Source organism: Poecile atricapillus, chromosome 25 (assembly GCF_030490865.1).
Source record: "Poecile atricapillus isolate bPoeAtr1 chromosome 25, bPoeAtr1.hap1, whole genome shotgun sequence".
Lineage (NCBI taxonomy): Eukaryota > Metazoa > Chordata > Aves > Passeriformes > Paridae > Poecile > Poecile atricapillus.
In genome coordinates this window covers 927,389-950,166 of record NC_081273.1, presented here as the reverse complement: position 1 = coordinate 950,166, position 22,778 = coordinate 927,389, and the positions used below count along the sequence as shown (strand labels likewise).

The window sequence follows — 22,778 nt, the reverse complement described above, 5'->3', positions numbered from 1 at the left end:
ATATTTCACTAAGCTGGAGAGACAGTGGGGTATTATCAGCGACAAATAAAAATAAAATAAAATAAAATAGAAAAAATAAAATAAAAAAATAAAAATGAAATAGAAAAAAATAAAATAAAAAATAAAATAAAATAAAATAGAAAAAATAAAATAAAATAGAAAAAATAAAATAAAAAATAGAAAAAATAAAATAAAAAAAATTTAAAAATTAAAATAAATAAAATAAATAAAATTAAAAAATAAAAAAATAAAATAAAATAAAATAAAATAGAAAAAATAAAATAAAATAGAAAAAAATAAAATAAAATAGAAAAAAAAATAAATAAAATAAAATAAATAAAATAAAATAGAAAAATAAAATAATATAAAAAGTAAAATAAAATAACATAAAATAACATAAAATAAACTAAATAAAATAAAATAAAATAAAATCTGAAGCTCTTTGAGAGCGCTCCCGGGGACTGGGCTGGATCCCAGGCAGTCCCCACAGTTCGGGCAGCAAACAGCGCGGCAGAGCCGATGGGCGGCAGGCAGGGGAACCGCGCCGGGGGAACCTCGCCCTCCCCCTTCTCCCCACTTTGCCACAGTCCCTGCTCCAGCCCGGCGGAGTTTCCACGGTGCCGGTGACGATTTTCACACGTGTGAAATCCCCTCCTCCCGGGTTCGGGGAGCGCTCGGTGGGACCGAGGCAGCCCCGGCGCGCTCCGGGAGGAACGGGGAGCGCTCGGCGCTGCAGGAGCCGCCCGGAGCCCCTCGCTGCTGGCCCCGCTGAGCTCGGGGGTGTTTCCCGAGCTCCCCAGGCACGGATTCGCCTCTCCCCCTGCCCACCCTCCCGGCAGCCCAAACCCCTCCCTCGCCCCCCGCCCCTGCGCTCATTGAGAACTGATAAGGCGCCGTCACACGCAGCCTCCGCGCCCTCCCTCTGCCCCAGCCCTTCAAAAGCTCGGGAGCGGCCCGGCCCAGCGGAACGGGGGAGGGCAGGAGCGCAGGAAGGCGGCCGAGGGACAGGGACAAGTGGCACCGCAGCGGCGGAGGGTGAGGGCTTGGAGCGGAGCGGGGAGATCAGGGATAGCCAGGGACAGGGGCGTGGGCATCCTCAGTGCCACATCGATGTTTGCTGCGAGCAGGCAGCGGGAAGGAGGCAGGAGGCAGCCCGGGGCTCCGAGGACGATCCCGGCTCCCTGGTGATGGCATGGACCGGCATCCCGCAGCCTCTCCCGGCCCCGGTGCTGCCCCCGGCCAGCTGCCCCCCGGAGCCCAGGCTGATGCGGAGCCGCTCGTAGCAAGTAAGTTACCGATTCCTTTGTTATTCCAGGTCACTCCCGATCGGCTCTGGCTGCAAAGGATCGGGAGCCCGGCAGGACAAACGCGGAGCTGTTTCCAGCGGGATGCCAGGCTCCTGTGTCCCAACCCGCCCGGCTTTGAGCTGTGGACGTGTTCCTGCCTAACTCACAGCTGCCACGGAACTCTTGGGGAAGGCAGGGATTGGATGCTGATCTGGGGCAAAAGCACTGTCAGATCTAAAGGTGTGATGCAGGAAAAAACATTAAAAAATAGGAACTGCTCAGATACAGGATTAGTGGAAATCACTGGAATGCAAAGGGCACCAGGAGACTGATCAGTGAGCAGCCCTGAATTGTGTGGGGTGACTCCACAATCCTTATCTGAAGTCCAGGATTAAATTCTTTCATAATTAGGATACTTGCCAGTCACTTTGGAGTTACAGAGCCCTGTCAGTGCAGTTTCCAGATGAGGAAGTGGCATATTCAGTCCTTGGAGGGGACAGGGAATGCAGTGCACTGGGAATCCCTCGGGGCTTATGGCTCTGGGAGGTAAAAGCATGACTGATTTTTTTATGTCCTGTTGCATCACTCCAAAAGGCGCCTGGGGTTCTCTTTGTGCCAGCACAAGGTGGTTGGGAGCACCAGATTAACTTTTACACAGCATCTCTCCCTTGGATTTGAACAGGGAGTTTCAGGAGCCAGCCGAGAGCTGCTAGAAACTGGTCCTGTCCCAAAAAACTTACCTGTGGCTTTTGGAGATTGTCATCAAGCAGCTCCTTCCTCCTATACCCTTGTACTTTAAAGTAGACCTGGATTTGTGGAAGAAGGGCTCAGAGGAAAACCAAACTGGCTTTTCTCACTGGTTCTCTGACCAGTCCAAGCAAGCAGGATCTCCCGAGAAGGTGGGGAGTGTGTGGGGCAGCGTTTGTGCTGCAGGAGTTATTTCACTTCTGGGGTTCAGTTCTTTGCCTCACTATTCCTACCCTGTAGAGATAAAGGATCAGGATAATTTCTGATTCCCATGGCAGAATATTTTCCATCTCTGGAAAGTTCCAGCCCAATTATTTGCAAAAAAAAAAAAAGGCAAACAGAGCTTTGGAGTAATATTCCAAGACAACACTCCAGACTCCACTGTTTAAGTCACCCACTTTCCATTGGGTTTGAGCTCAGGAAAGGCACTTGGACACCTGGGGCAAGCACTGGTCCTTGCCCAATGGCTTGGTATGAGGTCAGTTTGTCCCTCTGTGACTCCTGATCCTTTTCTGCAGTGGGTTCAAACACTGATGAAGGCCTTGGGGCAAAAAGAGCCTGTGTTTGGTAAATCTATCTGTGAACTTTTTGGCTGCAAGGTACTGCAGAAGTGTGAAGTGGTTCAAAAGTTTTACTGTATTTTTTTAAAGCAGCTGCAGATTACAGAGTGATTCTCTGTCACTGTGATGATGAATTCCTAAACAATGAAAAATGGGAACATTGGTGCTCCTGGGGCAGGATTTTCTCCTAGAACTGAGATTCTGCTTTCCCAATGTTGAGTGTTTGCTGTTCAGAGTAAACAGCCGAGAGCAGGAGAAACAGGAGTGTCTGATCAGGGCAAAGGTGTCCCTGTCTTTGGTTGCGTTGGTTGAAAGACAATGGTCAGATTTTCAATGACACCATAAGGTGTCCCTAAAATAGAGCTGGGGTGAGAGGCCAGGGAAGGAGAGGCTGTAGAGTGCCTCAGGCACCGTCACTTCCTTGGTGGTGGAAGGATCACACTGATCTAGTTCCAGGCTTTATTTGTTGTTGCTAGAGAAAATATCATTTGACTGTTCCAAATCATGGAAAACACCTAAGAGCACAATGTCATGGTTGCATCCTTTGCACAGGGACTGGTCAAGCTCAAGGTCTTTAATGCAATGAAGTGCAAGAGAATTGTCTGGGAGTTACACAGATTTAATCCTCCCATCCTTCCTGTGCAGTGGAACTGTGCCGTAGGAGATATTCCCAATTTTACAGAAACTCCATGTTCTCCAGTCCCTGAGCTCTAAAACATTGTAAAAGCCTGAATGATGCCTCAAAAAGTGTTTTCTAGTTTTCATCTTTTTCTGTTAAAAAAACCACACACAGTCTCTGTCCTCATCACAGTTTTGTTTCTTCACTCTTTTCTGTATAGTTCTAGAGTATTATATTTAATGCAGCTGTGAACTTGTGCCATGTGTGGTGGTTTTTATACTTCAATCTATAGATGAGGGAAAAATGTATTTGAAACCTGTAGCTATTTGAGAAACAGAACCTGCCTTCATTGGCTTTGGAAATAATCTTGCTGGGTTATTCATCTGATGGATCGGGCTGTGGAGGCTTTGCAGAGCGATCTTCAGACACACCTGAAGCAGACAGAGACTGTATTCCCTGCTGCTGGAGTGGGGGAAGGAGGAAAGAGTTCTGCAATGATTCCAGGTGCTCATTTAGGATTTTGGAATGGCTAAATGTTATTCCTGCCCTGTCACAGACTCCCAACTGAGTGTAGAAGACCCAAGTGTCTTTGTGAGTGACTCCCCCATCCTGAAATATGGGCAACAGAGCCCAGGCATCTTGGGAAATACATAAATAAGATTTTACAGCACATAATATCTGTGTTGAGTGCTGTGCAATACTTGGATACTCTGGGAGAGTCACGTTCCTCCCTCACAACTGACAGGATATCAGAGGAGAAGGATGGATTGGGAGGTAACTCATGGGTAAAAGGAAAGTGAAAATGTCCATAAACCCTTTATTTGGGTCAGATTGGCTCCCTGGCCAGAGATTTTCTTCGGAAAAGCACCTTCTGTTGGGGTATTCTGAGCCAGGAGCACTCTGGGCACACAGGAGCTGTCACAGCCCAGCTCTGTGACAAGCACAAAGCCACCCTGGCCCTGCAGCTGAACTGGCAGCCACTCATCTTTGTGTCCTGGTGGCAGGGCGAGGGCTACTCCAGCCCCAGAGCAATCTGCTGTCTCATCCTGAGCGTCAGGAAAGTGGTGCTGGGACTTGCCAAACACTCACAGAGGAGATGAGAGGCACCTTCCCAGCTCAGTGCTGAGCGAGGTGACACTTGGAGAGGCAATTACTGGGGTCAGGGAGCTTTTGAACCACATTTGTTTGTGGAGTGCCTTGGGTCTCCTTTCCTGTGCAGTGTCTTTGAATCTTTTTCCCTGGCTTTCAAGAGCACAACTTTTCTTCAGCCTTCCCTCCACCTGTGGATCTCCAAGCACTTCCCAAAGAGGCAGCCACCAAAAGCCCAAACCTATAAAGTCAGTAAGATGGATTGTTCCATGGTTTACCCCAAGTCCACCTGCCTTTCCTCACCTTGCACGCACAGGTGTGTGTGGCAAGGCAGTCAGGTGGAGCTGACTGTTCAGTCCCACTCACACACAGGCAGTGAGTGAAAGGATGGAGGAAGGATGGAGGAAGGATGCCTTTCTCAGGGAAATCAAAGCCACACCTCAGTCCGAGCCTATCTCAAGTCATTTTTCTTCGGAGTGTCAAAGGCCGTCTTCTCCTAAGATTTCTCTTTCCTCCATCTTCCCATGAGCACTCAGTGTTCAATAGCCAATACTTTTATTCTCTTCAGGTGCTGCTGCTTTCATTTCCTTTATTCCTGTACCTGCTTTCCTATGTTGCTCCTGTCTGACAATTCAGAATTTCATTCCCTTGCAGCACTATAACCTAAAGCAGAATTATGTGGCCCAGAGGAACCTGGGCACAGTAACCTGCTTTATGTGGTGTGGGCCAGCTGGCAGCAGAAGAACCAGGTCAGGTTTTTTAGTAATCTCTGTTCAGTATTATTGGTTGCTTGTTGAGAAGCACAGGACTCATTGTCTGGAAAATAAAGAAGACAGGGTTAAGTGGAAAAAAAAAAAATCTTCTGGGAAGGTGTGGGAGGTTTGCTAAAGAACAGTTGCTCAATTATTCTCCTAATGTGAGAAAACACAGGCATCGGGTTTAAAAGAAACAAAAAGAAGTCTGCTTTTACACAAACTTGATGACAAATTCATGTCTTTAAACTCCACCTGCCTGCCAGTTTAGTCCTTTCCAGCATCAAATCCCATCCCCATGGAAATTTGTGTGTTTACTGCAGCAATTGTTTAAATGGAAAAGGCCCCCTGGTCAGCAAGGAAAGAAGTTTCTTAAAGTGTTTTATTTCCTTGGTGTCTCAGGCAAATTGCTGGAGCTGCCAGGAGCACATCAGCTCTGTCAGGAGGGGCTGGGAGCTGCTCTGCTGAACCCTGCTGCCTGGAGATTCTCACCTAACCCCAGCCTGACCCCTGTGCAGCAAATCCCAGCCCCTAAATGTCACCGCCTGCCCCGAGTGTGTCATCTGGGCAGAGCTGAACATCAACAGGGCTGATAAAAACCTCTCTGCAAGGCTGATACTGCACTGACTCACAGCTCCTCATGCAGTAGCCTGTCCTAGAGGAAGGGAGCTTTGTTCAGAAGTGACATTTTTATTATCCTGGCCTCCTTTAACCAAAGCTGGTAAATGCCAAAGAAACAGAAGAGTGCCTGGAAGAGGCAATTTCACCTCATGGCTCTCTGTGCTGGAAGGAGCAGGCATTCACAGACTGGAGCTGAAATCTCGGGGAGATGCATGAATACATTTACCATGATATGGCTGAGATGTTCATGCCTGGCAGCAGTGGCTGTGTGCTACACAATGAAGGGTTAACCAGGTCCTTACACAGTTACACTGCTCCTTTTCATTTGGGCTAAAGCTCCCCAGGGCAGTTAAAATCATAAAGGAATGACAACAAATTTCCTAGAAGAGCCTCGTGCCTGGGAATCTCATAGACCATTCACATCCATATCACAAATTTTACTGTTGCGGAATTAAGGCAGAAGGAAAAGCAGTGATTTGCTGAGAATTAGAAAACCCTGGAATCCTTTGGAACAGAAAGCTGGATAGTGTGCAGCCATCCAAAGCTGTGCTCAAACTGCTAACCAGGAACATTCTGTTTAAAGACTCTGAAGCAAAAATTCAAATGCTTAATTATTTTCAATAACCACAGACTCAGGTTATGCTCATATTACAGTGGGAGAGTTAAAGATGAAATATTGGTAGAAATAGTAATGCCACTGAAGCTGCCAGTGAACTTTTTATCCAGCAGGAATTTTTCTGCTTTACTGGATCACTTGGAAAATGTTCCTGAAGGTTTGCAGGGATGTTTCAGCTGAGCTGTTGCTGGAGATCAGTAGCACCATCAGAGATGTTGCCAGCCCTGTGAGTGTTTTAGTTCAAAAGATTCCTCCGTACATTCTTTAAAGGGCCATTCCTCAAACCTGCTCCACCAGAGTGATTTCCAGGGATTCAGGATTTTTGGTTGCCTTTCCTCTATTCTGTTCTTTGTAATAAGTTTTAAGATCCCTTTGGTCTCTTTGGTGTAAATCTAGAACACGAAACTTTCCACTCTAGATTGAAGTCTGGAACTGGATTGTTCTGTCTCCCATGGTGCCAGTGATAGCTTCAAATTTACTTTTATAACAAAATTATCTTTAAAACAAGTCTTGAAAGCAACAAGCAACACTTGCCTGGTTTTACATTTAGATTGATGACAAGCTTTTTAGTCCAAATGAAGTAATTTTAGATTAATCAATCAATGCAAATATGCATCAAGAATATTATTTGTAAGAAGGAAGCAAGGAGATTCCTCTCAGTGTATGGGAGGCTTCTTTCCTCGTTAAAGGGGGGAAAAAAGTGTGTGATTGTTCTGCAATGTGCTTTCACATGTTGGGAAGTGAGAGTCAAGCTGTGCCCTTGCCAATTTTCAACATCTTGTAGCACTTTGCACACGTGTAAAGAAAGAGAGGAAGTTGACAGGAGAGCCAGGCCAGTGGGTCTGGAGGTTTCCAGGCAGTGAAAAGCAGCTGAGGATGTGTGGGAATACCCCGAGCAGGCTCTCAGGAGGGACAGAAACAGAAGAGGGGTGACTCTTCTACCAAAATCCTGGCTGCTTCCACTGGAGGAAGGGGACACCCAGCACTGGATTATCCACCCCATGTCCCGGTTTTCTATCCCAGCACTCAAATCCCCGTTCCTGCCCCTTGCTGTGGCTGCAGGGCTCAGCAGTGCACAGATGGTTTGGGCTCCCTGCAGGCAGAGCCAGCAGCGCTGGTTCCAGCAACAGGCTGGGCTGCTTCGTTGGAGCGGTGATTGATGGTGACTTAGACAAGGGCCACGAGGAATTCTCTGCCATTAACCAGACTTGGCTGCAGCCGAATGGAAGTGATAATTTGTTGCTTCATTTATTCATCCTGCCTCTGCTTCCTTCCCGCCCACCCTTTGTGCTTTTTAATACTGAAAAGATGAAGCTACTTTGCTCAGTCTTAAAAATTGTCTCTCCCAAGATACTCTTAATTGTATCTCTACACCTTTTCTCATTCACAGGAGCATAAGAAGATTAAAGATAGAGGGAGCAGTAATAGATTTAGTTAGGTTTTAATAGGATTTGCAGAGGACAATGCAGGGAATGAACGCCATAGAAAATATTGCTGTTCTATCTTTGATATCCCTAAGGCTCCTTAGGTAGTTTTTGACAGAGATTTTGTCTGTGCCCTGCATCCAGAGTCAAGACTCTCATTTTTTAAAGGAGTATGTAATCATCTCAGTAAACAGGATGTTACATTACAACTGGCAGAAAGCACTGCCGCCTTCATCTCGTGTTATTTATTTGTATCCTGTTAAGTATAACTCGGAATGTCGACAGTGGGCTTTTTAATAACTCTCTGATGCATTCCTAAAAGTGCCCAGTGATTTTGTCTAATGTCAGGTGGAGCAAAGGGGTGAGCTCTGATAGATCTCATTAGCAGCAGGCCTGGATTCATCACACCCTCACACATGGGATTCAAGATGCTTAATTAAATGTTTATTTCATGTTTAAAACCCAGGCTTACAAATAAACTTCCAGAAGGTGATTCAGCACTCCTGAAATCTGAATTATCCCTGGAGATGCCTTTCTCTGCTGACTGCTAGGGAAGCCTTCATGCATAATTTAGACTCATGTGAGAGTTAGGTAGACAGTGGTACTCAGCATTTTCTCTTAATTTCTGAGGTTTCTCTTGATATGCACCCAAAACCTGAGGCATGAAAAAGCTCCAGTCCCTCCTGAAAAGATGTTGATGTATCTTCACTTTGTTCTGAGTTGTGATCTTAAGCAAATCTGGTGTGTAAAAAAATCTAAGGAGAAGAAAATACCCCAAAATATTCCAAGATTTAACTGTTCCACACTCCCAGAGAGTGCCCATCACCCCAGCAGTGGCTGATGTTGGAAGGGCCTGTGTGTTATAAATCAGTCTTTAATTCCAGGTCACTGCAAGGCTGTGTTTAACAAGTGGCAGTTGTGAGAGAAGTGTGAACCCTCCAAAAACAACATCCTGATGGTCCAGATAGTGAAACAAAATGGCTTTTGTCTCTTTGCCTTCTGCCTGAAACTCTTTCCTTGTTGTGCAGCCCAGCCATGGCTGGAGATTCCCGGATCTTCATGAACCAGGACATGGACATTGGGGTCACATCCCGGGAGCCCAAGAAGATCCCCAAGCAGGCTCGGGATGACGTCCCCATCGCCACGGACAGGACCCGGCTCATTTCCGCCGAGGGCAAGAAGCCCCGGCAGCGCTACATGGAGAAGAGTGGCAAGTGCAACGTGCACCACGGGAACGTCCAGGAGACCTACCGGTACCTCAGCGACCTCTTCACCACCCTGGTGGACCTCAAGTGGCGCTTCAACCTGCTGGTCTTCACCATGGTCTACACCATCACCTGGCTGTTCTTTGGGTTCATCTGGTGGCTCATCGCCTACATCCGGGGAGATCTGGACCACCTGGAAGATGAGAACTGGATCCCCTGCGTTGAAAACCTCAGCGGATTTGTGTCGGCGTTCCTGTTTTCCATCGAGACCGAGACGACCATCGGGTACGGCCACAGGGTCATCACAGAGAAGTGTCCCGAGGGCATCGTGCTGCTCCTGGTCCAGGCCATCCTGGGCTCCATTGTCAACGCCTTCATGGTGGGATGCATGTTCGTCAAGATCAGCCAGCCAAAGAAGAGGGCGGAGACCCTCATGTTCTCCAACAACGCCGTCATTTCCATGAGGGATGAGAAGCTCTGCCTCATGTTCCGGGTCGGGGACCTCCGCAATTCCCACATTGTCGAGGCTTCCATTCGAGCCAAACTGATTAAGTCCAAGCAGACCAAAGAAGGAGAGTTTATTCCCCTGAATCAAACGGACATCAACGTGGGATTTGACACCGGAGACGACAGGTTGTTCCTGGTGTCCCCTCTCATCATCTCACATGAGATCAATGAGAAAAGCCCCTTCTGGGAGATGTCCCGCACCCAGCTGGAGAAGGAGGAGTTTGAGATTGTGGTCATCCTGGAAGGAATGGTGGAAGCCACAGGTAAGGATGTGTCAGCAATCAGTCACTGTTCTGAGGAGGAAAGGGGCACAGTGCATTGCGGGCAGTTTGGCATTAGGTTTTCACTGTCCGTGTCACCTGGACTGGGAACACAGTGAGGTTTGTCCTTGGGTAGTGCCTGACTCGGGTGGGGTGTCTGAGATAACCAGCAGTGGAAAATGGGGCCTTTAGCTCATGCTGTAGGGTTTCACTCTCTTTTTTTGTAGTGCTTCATCCTCTTTTGTAAATCCGGGATTAAGGTGAATGGGTTAGTCCTGGAGCTGCCCATAATAATTTAGAACTGATCCAGGGGAGGAAAAGCAATGGATTAAAGGAATTCTTGAAGTCCCTGGTGGTCCTGTTTCCTGTGATCAAAATTCATGGTGCAAATCTTTCCCCATTTCTCCTCTGTATTAAAGATTGGCTGTAACTGTGCTATTTTAGGTACTGCTGTAGTGTTGATTTTAATGGGTGCTATGAAGTGCCCAAGTCTCACTGTATCCCATAAAGCAGCACGTGCTGAGGCTGAATGACTTGCACGTGGTGCAGGACACACATTCCCAGAAGGAGCTCAAAGAGGATAAATACAGAAACTGCTTTTGTGACTCTTGCAGCCCTGCAGCTGCTGAACAGCTCAGACAAAGCTGGGTAATGGGAGATTAGGAGATATCCTCAGCCATTCCCAGTTTCCTCCTAGGGGTGTATTTGTGACAGGCGATAAAAGAACTCTGTGTCTGTGTATAGTGAATCTGGAAAAGCGGGAAGGCTCAGCTTTCCAGGGAGCAGGAAAGGCAGCTGAGGGGAGGGATGGGCACAGAGGCTCCTTCCCACAGGAGCTCTGCCTGGCACCATGGGCCATTTCCACTTGTATGAATCCCTTTGCTCCAGGTTTGGGGAGGGGCTGGCAGCTCCTCCTGCTGCATTTGTGGCACAGCGAGTGTGCCCAAGCCCCTGAGATGCTCAGGTCCCTTCCAGGCAGGGTTTTCCAGCTTGGGGTGGGCAGAATGCCTTGATGGAATCAGGGTCTGCAGGGGGAAAGGGCTGCTCTCTCTGAGGAGAGCTCTTCTGGCTAAAGATGCACAAAGTCAGAGATGCAAAAAAAAGCTTTTACAAGCAGTTTTCCCCTTTGGTGTTTCAGGATTTTAGTTATGAGCCCAGGGTTTTCCTGTGGGTGGTGGTTGGATTTTGTTTTCCATCTCGATGAGGTTCTCTCTGAGTCATTAGCAGGGGTTTTCAGCTTGTTACAAGTGCTCAGTGGTGTCAGCACCCTGTCTCACAGATTCTGCCCTTTGCTGACTGTTATTCCCTCCTGGAGATTTGCTCATTAGTCTCCCAACAGCCAGAGGAGGAAAAATCTCACTAATTCCTGCATCCCAAACCTTTGCTCTCAAAGGCAGCTGTCTAAGAGGTAATTCAGCGTCCCAGAGTCTCCCTTTAGTAGCTGTAGCTGACTTTCACAAACAGAGCTGATCGGAGGTGATTGATAAATTGCATTCCACTGGGACTGGAGTATGTGCTATGGAAGTGGAATTCACCTGGCATTTCCAGGAAAATGTTCTTCTCCAGCAGAGCGTTGTAGAGACATGGCAAAGGAAGGGGTGGGTGGAAAAGACTATCAAAGGCAAGGATTTGTAACAGTGATTTATTCCGCAGCCTAAACATTTATTAGAGGCTGGAGCCTCCTAATCTGAGCATGGAATGCAGCTCCTTGTTTGTCCAAAGCCTCTTTCCTCATCACACAGTGACACTATAAATGCTTTGAACCCCTGCTGCTCTGCCTTCCTCGCAGGAAGGCTCAGCCTCTGCTGGGGATGTGTGAGAGGAAGTCATTATCAATAACAACCTCGGAATTAAAAGCATGGCAGAGGAATAATATTGCCTTACAAATGGGCTCCTCTCCCAGAGGGATTGCACAGACCAGGCTGTAAGGACATTAAGGAGCATACATCTGTGGAAATGAATTATCCTGAGCTCAGAAGGCAGCCTGGGAAGTCCCACACTGGAGCTGGAGGAGGTGTTTTTCACTGAACTCAAAGCTGAGTGGACCTTGGATGATTCCAGAATCCACTTTGGAGGCTGAGATGGGTCCTGAGGGAGCTGTGGCAGCCAGAGGCATGGGATATTTTGTCACAAGAATAGTGGCTTGCAGAAACAGTTTTTGTGCTTTCCTGTTTCATGCTCACACTTGGGAATATTGATAAAGCACTTTGGGGTTACTAAACCCCAAATATATAGGGATATAGGGATATATAGGATATAGGGATATATGGATATATAGGGATATATGGAGGGATATATGTTATCCCTCCACACCTTAAAATCTGCTCCAAGCAAATTCTTCAGGTCCTTCCCAGCCCATGGCACTGCTCAAGCCCCATCTGCTCTCAGGAGTGGTGTGATATTTACTCCCAGCTGGACTTCTGTTAAATCCTGACACTGTCACAGCCTGGTCGGATTCAGGGCAGTGTAAAATACAACAGAGCATTCGTTCCCTTAGCAACCCCTATGGAGAATTAGGAATCCACCCTCCAGAGTTCAGAGGTACCACTGATCAGAATATACAGCTCTGTTTTCCATAAGGTGTTTGGAAGGCAGGTCAGAATGGTCATTGGCAACATATCAGTGACTACAGAAATTTAAGCACGACTAAAAGTGGGGATATTTTTCACTGATCATTTGGGACAGTGATTTTGTAGCTATTTTCAGTAGATTTAACCAGGCACACACATATTACAAATGTAATGTATTGTCTCCTCTCAAACAAGCAGCTCTATTTACTGACATTTAAGTTTAATTCTGACCCAGTAGAAGGCAAAGATGGTAAATAGCTTCAAATGAAAAGTGTAGAGTAAATTCTGAGGAGTTCACACCCTTCAAGTCATTGGGTTTTTACAAAGTGAAACACTGTGGCTTAAAAAAAAAAAATTGCGTTCAAATTGTCTTGGCTTTTCAAAGGCCTGAGTAACAGCACACTGAAGAAGAGCAGCTCACTAGCCAGCCTGAAATGCTGTGGGTTCATGTGGTTCATTCACTCATTGGGTGAGGAAGATAATAAACGTGGTGTTATTGCAGTGAGAACCCCACAGAGCCAGCCATGGCACAAAGGCAGGTGCACTTTTCCCCATCGATATCTGGGATGGGAGAGGCTCTGTGGCTCTGCCAGCCCATGGAAAAGGCCAAAGGGAGAGCGAGTTTGTGGGCAGATCTGATGTGGTCATTGCTGGGTGAAATAAGCACTGTGAAGACAAAGTCAATATTGCTGACAAGAGTTCTGACTCCCAGGGCTGCTCTGTGGGCGTCTCGGGGGCGGCAGCATCACCCGCAGTGCTCCTGATGAATTGGGCACAGGGATCACCTCAGGGAATTCATTATCTTCAACTTATCACAAAGGGACTCTTGGCAGGATCAGCTGCCCCAAATCTGACCTGCAATAAAAGGGAACAAATCAAAGGTGGGAAATCTGTTTGCACAGTGAATACATTTTTCCTTTCCCTGCCTCTCTGCTTCCCAAAATCTCAGGGCCACCCTGGTGCCAGGACAGCTCCCGATTGCTGCTGGCCAAAGCTCCTGCCCTTCCCCTGCTGATCCCAGAGTGAACAGAGTGTTCAAAAGCTGCTGGGACAGGGAAGAGCAGGGGAGGTCCAGGCCCCCCTCCCACGTGGTGCAGAGTCAGCTGCCTTGTGGTGAAGGATTTGGCTGATCCAGTTAGGGAACATTAGCAAGTCCAATTTTTTTTAAATAATGTTTTTCTCTGTAAGCCATCACTCCATGTGCTGACACACTCTGTATATCTTACAGGACTTTCTGGCAGGTAATTTGAAGAGACTCTCTTCCAGCTTTACCCCTCCTCTGCTATTTGCTGACAGTTACCCAAATCCTGCTTTTTCTGTAGCTTCCTGCTGCCCTCATTCCCTGGGCACCGTGTCCAGCTCTGCTGCTCCCTGGGCATGGAGGTAGCAGAGCTTGTTACTCCACTCCTGGTCCTCCCTGGTTTTCACTGCCTCTTTTTCCCAGCACAATTAAATAAGGCACAAGAGACGCTCCAGATGCCTGATTAGTCTAGTCACTAAATGAAGTTTTAATGAACTCTTATGTAAGTACAGGTATATATTTTTCTGGCTTAGAGTCAGTGTGATAAAAGGGGATTTAACGATTAGAAGTAATTAACCCATGCTGTCCCTGTGGGAGTGTAGGCAAACAGCAGAGTTTTCACACCTCAATTTATCCACCTTTGCAGAGGACAGAGTACGGTTTCCTGGCTGTAAATGTAGGACCAAATGGAGTAGTCACAACAAAAGATATGCTGAAATTAATCATGATTTTCATGGGAGCACAAAGGAAGGGTGAAATTACTGAATGGAGTTTCTGAGCATTCATCATCTGGTTTGGGTTGTCTTGTGTTGTTTTGCATTTTGCATATGAATAAGTTTTCTGCAAGGAGGACCTTGCAGAAGTGCTACAGAAACAGCCTAAAAATGATAGGGAAGAGCTGTCTCAGGTGATGGTGTTCATGAGCAGGACTGTCCTCTGGAGGAGAGGCTGCCTGAGGTGTCTCTGCAGTCACTGCAAACCCTTAGAGAAGTTTCTGCTCTGGGCGTGGCTGGGGCTGGGCCTGCTAGAGACATGGCAATTGAATCCAAGGTCTTTACATCATAAAGTCCTTTTATTATATTTTTCTCAGTGCCTAGGAGCATTTGTATGCCTGGAGAGCATTCAGATAAATTAAAATCCTATTACTCTCCTCTGGCATAAATATCAAAGTGAATCAAGCCCAGCCATGTCCTCTAAAGGAGACAAGCACGCATAATTGCAGGACCAGGCTCCTACCTTCTAATAGTTCTTTTCAAGTTGAAATAATATTGACTTGTTGGAGGTTACAGTGTTCTTTGGTCTAATTAACACAGAGGGATTAATAACTTTTATAACTTACCATATGCTAATGTAAATTAAAAGACACATATTGCTTAATTACAGCAATAGAATTTAAATTTTTTATACCTTTTCCTTGCCACCCATAAACTTCCATTGCTGCCACTGCACCTCTGAGGCCATCATTTCCTGGGCAGTGGGTGTTCCACAGCTTCAGAGCATCCAGGAGAAGGAGAAAAGTCATCCTGGACACAACAGAATGGGCAAACAAGGGCAGAGGAGGGAGATCACTGCCAGCAGTGTCCGTGTCAGAGGGGCCTGAGCAGATCTGGCCCAGCCCAGGCAGCCACATGACATTTCCCAGCAGATAATCACTGAGCTCCCTGGCATTTCAATGAGCACAGTTAATTTTAGCCTGATGAAAAATGTTGTCTTGACAGCCCGAGGGGCTGGGATATCTCTGCCCACTGAGGAGGTTCAGGCCATGGAGCAGCACTGGAAGATTCACCTGTGCTTGGGATGGGATCCCATTGAAGCCTGGGGAGATTTTAGGGTTGGCAGAGCACCCTCTGTGTCTCCCTCTGCTCTCCCATTAACCCTCCGGTGAGGTCACCTGGCCAGGATGGGATGTTTGCCAAAAATCAGCATCCTCCAACAGCTGCAGAGAGCCTCTGGTGGCCAGCAGACAGCTGCAGGTGCAGATTTGGGGCAATGAGGCCCAGCTTTGTCTGGGCTCCAGGAGCACTGTCCCCTTTGCCAGCCCCAAGCTCAGCTCCAGTGCAGGAGCAGCAGGATCCCCCTGTGCCGAGCCTGAGCCGAGCCTGTGCTGAGCCTGTGCTGAGCCTGTGCCGAGCCTGTGCCGAGCCTGAGCTGAGCCTGAGCCGAGCCTGAGCCGAGCCTGAGCCGAGCCTGAGCCGAGCCTGAGCCGAGCCTGAGCCGATCCTGAGCCGAGCCTGAGCCGAGCCTGTGCCGAGCCTGTGCCGAGCCTGTGCCGAGCCTGAGCCGAGCCTGAGCCGAGCCTGTGCTGAGCCTGGGCCGAGCCTGGGCCGAGCCTGTACCGAGCCTGTGCCAAGCCTGAGCCGAGCCCGGGCTGAGCCTGAGCCGAGCCTGTGTTGAGCCTGTGCCGAGCCTGAGCCGAGCCTGTGTTGAGCCTGTGCCGAGCCTGAGCCGAGCCTGTGTTGAGCCTGTGTTGAGCCTGTGTTGAGCCTGTGTTGAGCCTGTGCCGAGCCTGTGCTGAGCCTGTGCTGAGCCTGAGCTGAGCCTGAGCCGAGCCTGTGCCGAGCCTGTGCTGAGCCTGTGCTGAACCTGAGCTGAGCCTGTGCTGAGCCTGAGCTGAGCCTGTGCCGAGCCTGTGCTGAGCCTGTGTTGAGCCTGAGCTGAGCCTGTGTTGAGCCTGTGCCGAGCCTGAGCTGAGCCTGAGCTGAGCTGCTCCTCAGCTGAGCTGCTCCTCAGCAGCACGCTCCCCATCCCCAGCTCTGATACCTGACTGTGATGACAGCAAAGAGCCTTGCTGGAGACTCCCTGGCACTTGTTTTACACCACGGAGCTTCCTCTGCTCTCAGATGTGATGAGACACCTGCTTTAATACACATCACGATCTAGTCTGGACCTTTCATCTGCTGGGAAGCAGAATGGAGCTGTTTAGGAAGGATCCCTGGCTGCCTTAAGCAGGAACAGACACAGCTCAGTTATTGATCTGTGGCTCCAACCCACAGACAAAAAATCCACTTCTTAGGATTCTGATGTAATGAAATTATCACTAAAACTCTGTGAAATGTTTGAAACCAGGACACAGTGCCCTTGTCTCTAGCATCTATAAAATCTGGAAATGGTTCCAGCTTTATTGAAAACTTGATGCATCTAACTTTGAACAAGTTTTATCTCTGGTTTCTATTAAAATTCTTTTTTTTTTTTGCAACATGAAGCTGAGCTGCTGCATTAAGAGATGAGAAAGTTGCAACTGAAAGTTGACATCTGAAGATTTCTAATATCATTCCATGTGTTCCACAACACATTTGCACACATTTATATTAAACATACTTTTTAATTTTTAAACCAGATTTCTTAGGAGAAAATGAAAGTTCTAATGATCTTACAACTCAGAAAATAGGATAGAGTTGAAAAATACATGTCTATAACTTCAAGTACATCTACTTGGACTGAAAGGAGGAAAAGGAGGATATAGGGCTATGAAAATGATGGGATGGAGCAGCTCTCCTATGAAGCAAGGCTGAGACAACTGGGATTGTTCAGAAGAGAAGGCTCCAGGGAGAGCTCAGAGCCCCTGCCAGGGCCTAAAGGGGCTCCAGGAGAGCTGCAGAGGGACTGGGGACAAGGGATGGAGGGACAGGACACAGGGAATGGCTCCCAGTGCCAGAGGGCAGGGCTGGATGGGATATTGGGAAGGAATTGTTCCCTGTGAGGGTGGGCAGGCCCTGGCACAGGGTGCCCAGAGAAGCTGGGGCTGCCCCTGGATCCCTGGCAGTGCCCAAGGCCAGGTTGGATGGGGTTTGGAGCAGCCTGGGACAGTGGAAGGTGTCAATGTTTAGTGTCCTTTCCTACCCAAACCATTCTGGGATTCTGTATTCTCTTGGCATGAAGTTTATTTAAATGAAACCCCCAAATACCACTTCTCTATATCTGCACCGTTTAAACCCAAAATGGGTAGTTATACATTTTTTAAGGAAAATATTAATAACCTTTATTAGGGCCATACATACTATGCTTAATTCTGCAAGAAATTTGGAGAGTCTGGAATCTCTCTTGTGTTCTTGTGCTCCCCGAAGTGTCAGTGCTTCATGGCTGCATGAGTGATGTAGAAGAGCAGTAATGTCACAGCTGCTGTGGTTCCCAGATCTGGGTCTGCTTGCCACCGGGAGTTGCACTTGGTGATCTTTGTGGCTCCCTTCCAATTCAGGGTAATCTGAATTCTGATTGTACTTGATGGATGGGAGCATATGGCAAATGATTCCCTGAGCCCAAGGCATCCCACAGACTCAGATAAACCAGAAATCTGCAATTAAGCAGGTGATTTTTTCAGGGATACACAGAGGTCTGAGTCTGGAGATTGCTGTGCCCCACTGCAAGGTGGCACTGGGATATTCTGAGCACAGAGGTAGCACGTTGTGTTCCAATGGCAAGTGGCTGCATCCATGTGCTCTTAATAAAAATAAGGTTTATTGTTTCCACACCTCTTCTGTCATCTTTTTGCAGTCACAGAGGCAGTAATTAACTAGGGACATTACAGATGCATTAATTAACTAGGCTGGAGAGCACAGGGCAGCCTGCAAAGCAGGCACTTAATGGAATTTGAAGCAGATACAATGGTGTTGTTTACTGGGTGATGTGGGAGTTGCCAAGCAGTGTGTCCCCACGCAATTAAACAGCACTGCACATGTGCTAAAAAGGAATATTTGAATGGGATTATGGAGCAATTACAAGTTGTCTTATTGTACTGGCTCAGTGTCCCCCTGGGGTTACAGAAAGCAGCTCCTGCAGGAAGCTGGCAGCAGCAGTGTTTGGTTGCTGAAAGCTTTCCATTGTTCCTGCCCTAACTGAATATTTACAGCGGGACTGGGATGGTGTCCCAGGAGCTCAGGTTCACTCAGGTGCTCCCCCAGTGTTATAAATCCAGGGAAGGAGCTATTTCAGGCCCAGATTACAAGGCAGGAGCTCCCTTAGAGAGCCCCAGACCCCCATATTTCACAAGGACCCCATCTTTGCCCTGGGGACTCCTTCATGGTACCTTGATGCAGCACTTGGAAAGCCAGGATAAGAATCAGCTGGTTCACAGTGACACAGCTCTCCTGGGAAAACCTGTACCAGGACTGGGAAATCAGCAGGAGCCCTGGGGCTTCCAGGGAGAGTGAAGCTGGCCCAGGGCAGGAGGGCTGCTGATGCTGCAAAGTGTAGAACCACCAAAGTTAGGCGTGGCCTCCCCCTGTTCTTCAGCTCTAAAGCAAAAGCTGAGAGTTTCCTGAAAAGATGCTGAACTTCCACAGAGCTTCTTCTTAAGGCAGCAATACTTGGGGTGATTTTTAATTCCCTGGCTGTGTTTTTCATGGCAGCCTCTGCACTTCCCGGTTCCTTCCAGCCCAGGAAGCAGGCACGCTGGAACACTGTGACTAACACTGTACTTGTTGTTCCTGCCCAGAAGCAAACACTCCTGCAGATCTTGAGGGGAAAGATTGGTTTTTCAGACTGTGCTACAGAACTGCAGATGTCTCAGCATTGCATGTGTCACCATCTCTTCCCCTTTCAAGGAACAAAATACTCCTGGCCTGGTAACTTTAAACCACGGAAAGCAGTAAGAGACTTTCAGCTTTGCAGAGCACTTGCCTGTGTGGGTGTCTTTTAATGGTCTGTAGCAATTATAAGAACAAAATATTCCTAGTTTCACAAAGGTGAGGGTTTTTTTAAAGGAAAGGGGTTTTCTGATTGCTCTGAGATTTCAGTCGCTTACAGAGTGAGAATATCATGATCTGCTCTTCCCTGAAGTATCTGACACTGTGGGGTTTTTTTCTCCCTCTGCATTCCTTTCGATTTCTGTCCCTGTGCTCTGGGCTGCAGGAATTAAACTTGAAAGTGTTGGGCAGAAACTGGACCAAGTGCATGCTTTGAATTGACCAGTCAGCCAATCCCTCACCCTCCATGAGAGAACAGTGGGAGGATTTTGTGAGGTTAGCTTTTCACTGGAAATTAATTCCAAAACCAAAACATAATTAGAACAAAGAGAAGACAAATGTTTGGAAGAGAGGACAGTCTTGACACGGCGAGGTGATTCCAAGAGGATTTGCTTGCAGGTTTGCTTATTGCTGCTCTGCAAAGCTTCTCTTTAAACTTTTTCAAAGTGAAACTCTGATCCATGGGGCTGAGAAGCAGCTTGACAAGTTCCACTGTTCATTCAATCCCAAATCCATCAGTACAACTGCTCAGGACCTCCTAGGGAATTTAAAAGCCACCTTGGTTGGGAACCTCTCGCCTTTCAGGCTGAACATTCAGGTGTGTGCAGCTGGGAATTGTGGCAGTGCTGCTGTACAGGAATTGTGGCAGTGCTGCTGTACAGGGAATTGTGGCAGTGCTGTACAGGAATTGTGGCAGTGCTGTACAGGGAATTGTGGCAGTGCTGTACAGGGAATTGTGGCAGTGCTGCTGTACAGGAATTGTGGCAGTGCTGTACAGGAATTGTGGCAGTGCTGTACAGGAATTGTGGCAGTGCTGTTCAGGGAATTGTGGCAGTGCTGTACAGGGAATTGTGGCAGTGCTGCACAGGAATTGTGGCAGTGCTGTTCAGGGAATTGTGGCAGTGCTGTACAGGGAATTGTGGCAGTGCTCTAGAGGGAATTGTGGCAGTGCTGTTCAGGGAATTGTGGCAGTGCTGTTCAGGGAATTGTGGCAGTGCTGTACAGGAATTGTGGCAGTTCTCTAGAGGGAATTGTGGCAGTGCTCTAGAGGGAATTGTGGCAGTGCTGTACAGGAATTGTGGCAGTGCTGGACAGGGAATTGTGGCAGTGCTGTACAGGAATTGTGGCAGTTCTCTAGAGGGAATTGTGGCAGAGCTCTAGAGGGAATTGTGGCAGTGCTGTACAGGAATTGTGGCAGTGCTGGACAGGGAATTGTGGCAGTGCTGTACAGGAATTGTGGCAGTTCTCTAGAGGGAATTGTGGCAGAGCTCTAGAGGGAATTGTGGCAGTGCTGTACAGGGAATTGTGGCAGTGCTGTACAGGGAATTGTGGCAGTGCTGTACAGGAATTGTGGCAGTGCTATACAGGGAATTTTGGTACTGCTGTACAGGGAATTGTGGCAGTGCTGTACAGGGAATTGTGGCAGTGCTGCTCAGGGAATTGTGGCAGTGCTGTACAGGGAATTGTGGCAGTGCTGTTCAGGGAATCGTGGCAGTGCTGCGGGAGGGGAATGGTGCCTGCCTCGGAGGAGGGCAGGGCAGTGGCTCCCTGTATTTTGTGTTTCCCTGGAGTCTGTGTTTCGGGGCTGGGACAGTGCTTGCAGGGCTGGGGGTTGTTCCAGCAGGATCCACCGGGATCTGTTGGTATCAGCCTCACAAACAACGCCTCATCAGAGCAGGGGGAGGCAGAGAGAAGCTACTTAGATGTTCCAGCCTGCAAACCCCTAAGCACGAGGTTCAGGAGGCAGAAGATGCAGAAGTGAATGCATCCCTTTCCCTTTGGGTGCTCAGCTTGCTCATGATAGAGGCTTTTGTGAGGCTTATTAAGCCAAGACTTTTCTGTGTCCCAGAGCAATCAGGTATGGAAACGACACGAAAGTGCTTTTAAGCGCCAGGCGTGGTTGGGTGAGCACTTAAGGAAGCTTTGCCTCTAACATCCCTCTCTTTCCACCCAGGCATGACTTGCCAGGCTCGAAGCTCCTACATGGACACCGAGGTGCTGTGGGGACACCGCTTCACCCCCGTGCTCACCCTGGAGAAGGATTTTTATGAGGTGGACTATAACAGCTTCCACAGCACCTATGAGACCCACACGCCCGTGTGCTGTGCCAAAGAGCTGGCCCAGTCCCGCCGGGAAGGGCAGCTCCTCAGCCACCTGCCCAGCCTGGGCCGGGACCCAGGGACAGCCAGGGAGGACGAGGAGGAGGAGGAGGAGGAGGAGGAAGAGGAGGAGGAAGGCAGGGAGCCAGCAGGACTGAGCGGAGCCAATGGGACAGCAGGAGAGGGGAATGAAGAGGTGCCTGTATAACCCTGGAGCTGCTGGAGCACAGACACCCACACACCCTGCTGGGACACTGGGCTGGCCAGCCAGGAACCCACTGGGAGCCAGAGCTGCCATTGGTGTCCAGCTTTGCTGCCTGCTGCTCATCCTGGGAGTCACTGCACTGCACCGTGCCTCAGTTTCCCTTCCTCTTCCTGAGGCTCTGAGCTTTGCTCTCCTCTGCAAAGCCTCTCGATCTCCATGGACAAGGCCCACTCTTCTGATCACTGTTACAAGCGAAATTCCCACCACTGCTTCAAAAGGTGTTCATTGGACGTGCAGAACTCTGCCCCTCTTGCGAGGGCGTTTCACCAGTCCAGAATGTCCCATCTCAGTAAGAAGAATGTGATTTCATACCTTCACTTAATTTGTGAGTCAATGTATTGTAGACATTGTTCCAACTAAATTAAAAGAAAAGGAAAAAACCTCTCTGCTATGTGGTGAAGTGTTTTGCCTTCATTGCCTTTGTTTGTAAAAACAAACAAATTTTAGTGTTTTCTTCCAGGATCACAGCCATTGGGATTTATTTCCTGCAAAATGTCTGATATGAGCAGGGCACCTTTCCCTGCAGACCTTTTACATGTTTATCCAATGTTTTGTCTTCTCCAGCTGAAGTGTTTTGTGTACTCTTTTCATGGAATCTCTGACATATTTCATAGGCTACCCTTGGCCAGGGAAAGTTTAGATTTTGCCCCAGTGAAGGCTTTTTTCTGTCCTGAATGTCCCAGTTGCAGTTCGAATTGATTATTTAAAACAAAGACTGTAGTCCCCCAGGGGTTGGAATGTTCTGGAATTTCAGAGGCTCTGGAGTAGGAAGAACTGGGTAAGTGGCAGTTTTCAAAATTTGCTGCTCTTCTGCAAAGTACATATTTAAAAGAAAGGTTGAGGTGCTGATGTTCCTGCTGCTAATGGGAACACACTGACATAACTGAAGCCAACAATTTTGATCTTTAAAAAGTGGCAGAAAACCAGATTTCCCAAAGAGGATTGTTTCATCCAGAAAAGGAATAAAGGAAAGTAGTCTGTGAGATGAAAGATTTCCACAAATTTCAACAACACAGGAAAAAAAAATGGCCTTGTTGGGGAAAATCTCTTCCCTTGCTCCTCAAACTTTGGTGGAAAAAACAGGCTACCTGCAGAATTACTTTTTTAATTAAATAAAATGAAGAATACATGATATGCAAGAGCTATTTTCCATAGAGAAAGGACTTTATCTGGGGAATAAATGTGCGTTGTCTGGACTGAGTTGCACGCTCATGATTTGAAATACAGTTTTGCCTCTTGATTTTAATACAAAGACAAGATACACTGGAAATAGAAAGCAGTGGTCTTATTGACATGGAAACAAGGAGAATACAATCTGTAGGGGTCAAAGTAACTGTTAATTTAGAGATGTAATCTTATAATGCAGGTAAAAGAGAAATTTGGGGGGGTTTTTCTGAGGGGGTGGAAAAATGACCGCAACATGGCTGGTTGTACTTAAACCAGCAGCCAGCTTGGC

At 47.8% G+C, this 22,778-nt stretch overlaps 1 protein-coding gene across 3 annotated transcripts; it reads left to right on the top strand.

Annotated features, from left to right (window-relative positions):
* Positions 1 to 918: 918 nt before the first annotated feature.
* KCNJ5 (potassium inwardly rectifying channel subfamily J member 5) lies at positions 919 to 21,706 on the top strand. Of its 3 annotated transcripts, XM_058856965.1 has the most exons (4): positions 919 to 1,035; positions 1,316 to 1,526; positions 8,743 to 9,689; positions 20,913 to 21,706. In XM_058856965.1, the coding sequence occupies exons 3-4, from the start codon at positions 8,750 to 8,752 to the stop codon at positions 21,263 to 21,265; spliced, it is 1,293 nt and encodes a 430-aa protein (XP_058712948.1). In that variant the 5' UTR covers positions 919 to 1,035; positions 1,316 to 1,526; positions 8,743 to 8,749; the 3' UTR covers positions 21,266 to 21,706. The 3 variants fall into 3 exon arrangements, with proteins under 3 accessions (XP_058712948.1, XP_058712949.1, XP_058712947.1); XM_058856966.1 differs by lacking the exon at positions 1,316 to 1,526 and having other exon boundaries at positions 927 to 1,035; XM_058856964.1 differs by lacking the exons at positions 919 to 1,035; positions 1,316 to 1,526 and adding an exon at positions 1,146 to 1,286.
* Positions 21,707 to 22,778: the final 1,072 nt, after the last annotated feature.

Excerpts from the sequence above, each read along its gene's own strand:
- KCNJ5 (XM_058856965.1), top strand. The coding sequence starts at position 8,750 with ATGGCTGGAGATTCCCGGATCTTCATGAACCAGGACATGGACATTGGG. Across the intron at positions 9,690-20,912 it reads AGGAATGGTGGAAGCCACAG|GCATGACTTGCCAGGCTCGA; the intron begins GTAAGGATGTGT and ends CTTTCCACCCAG.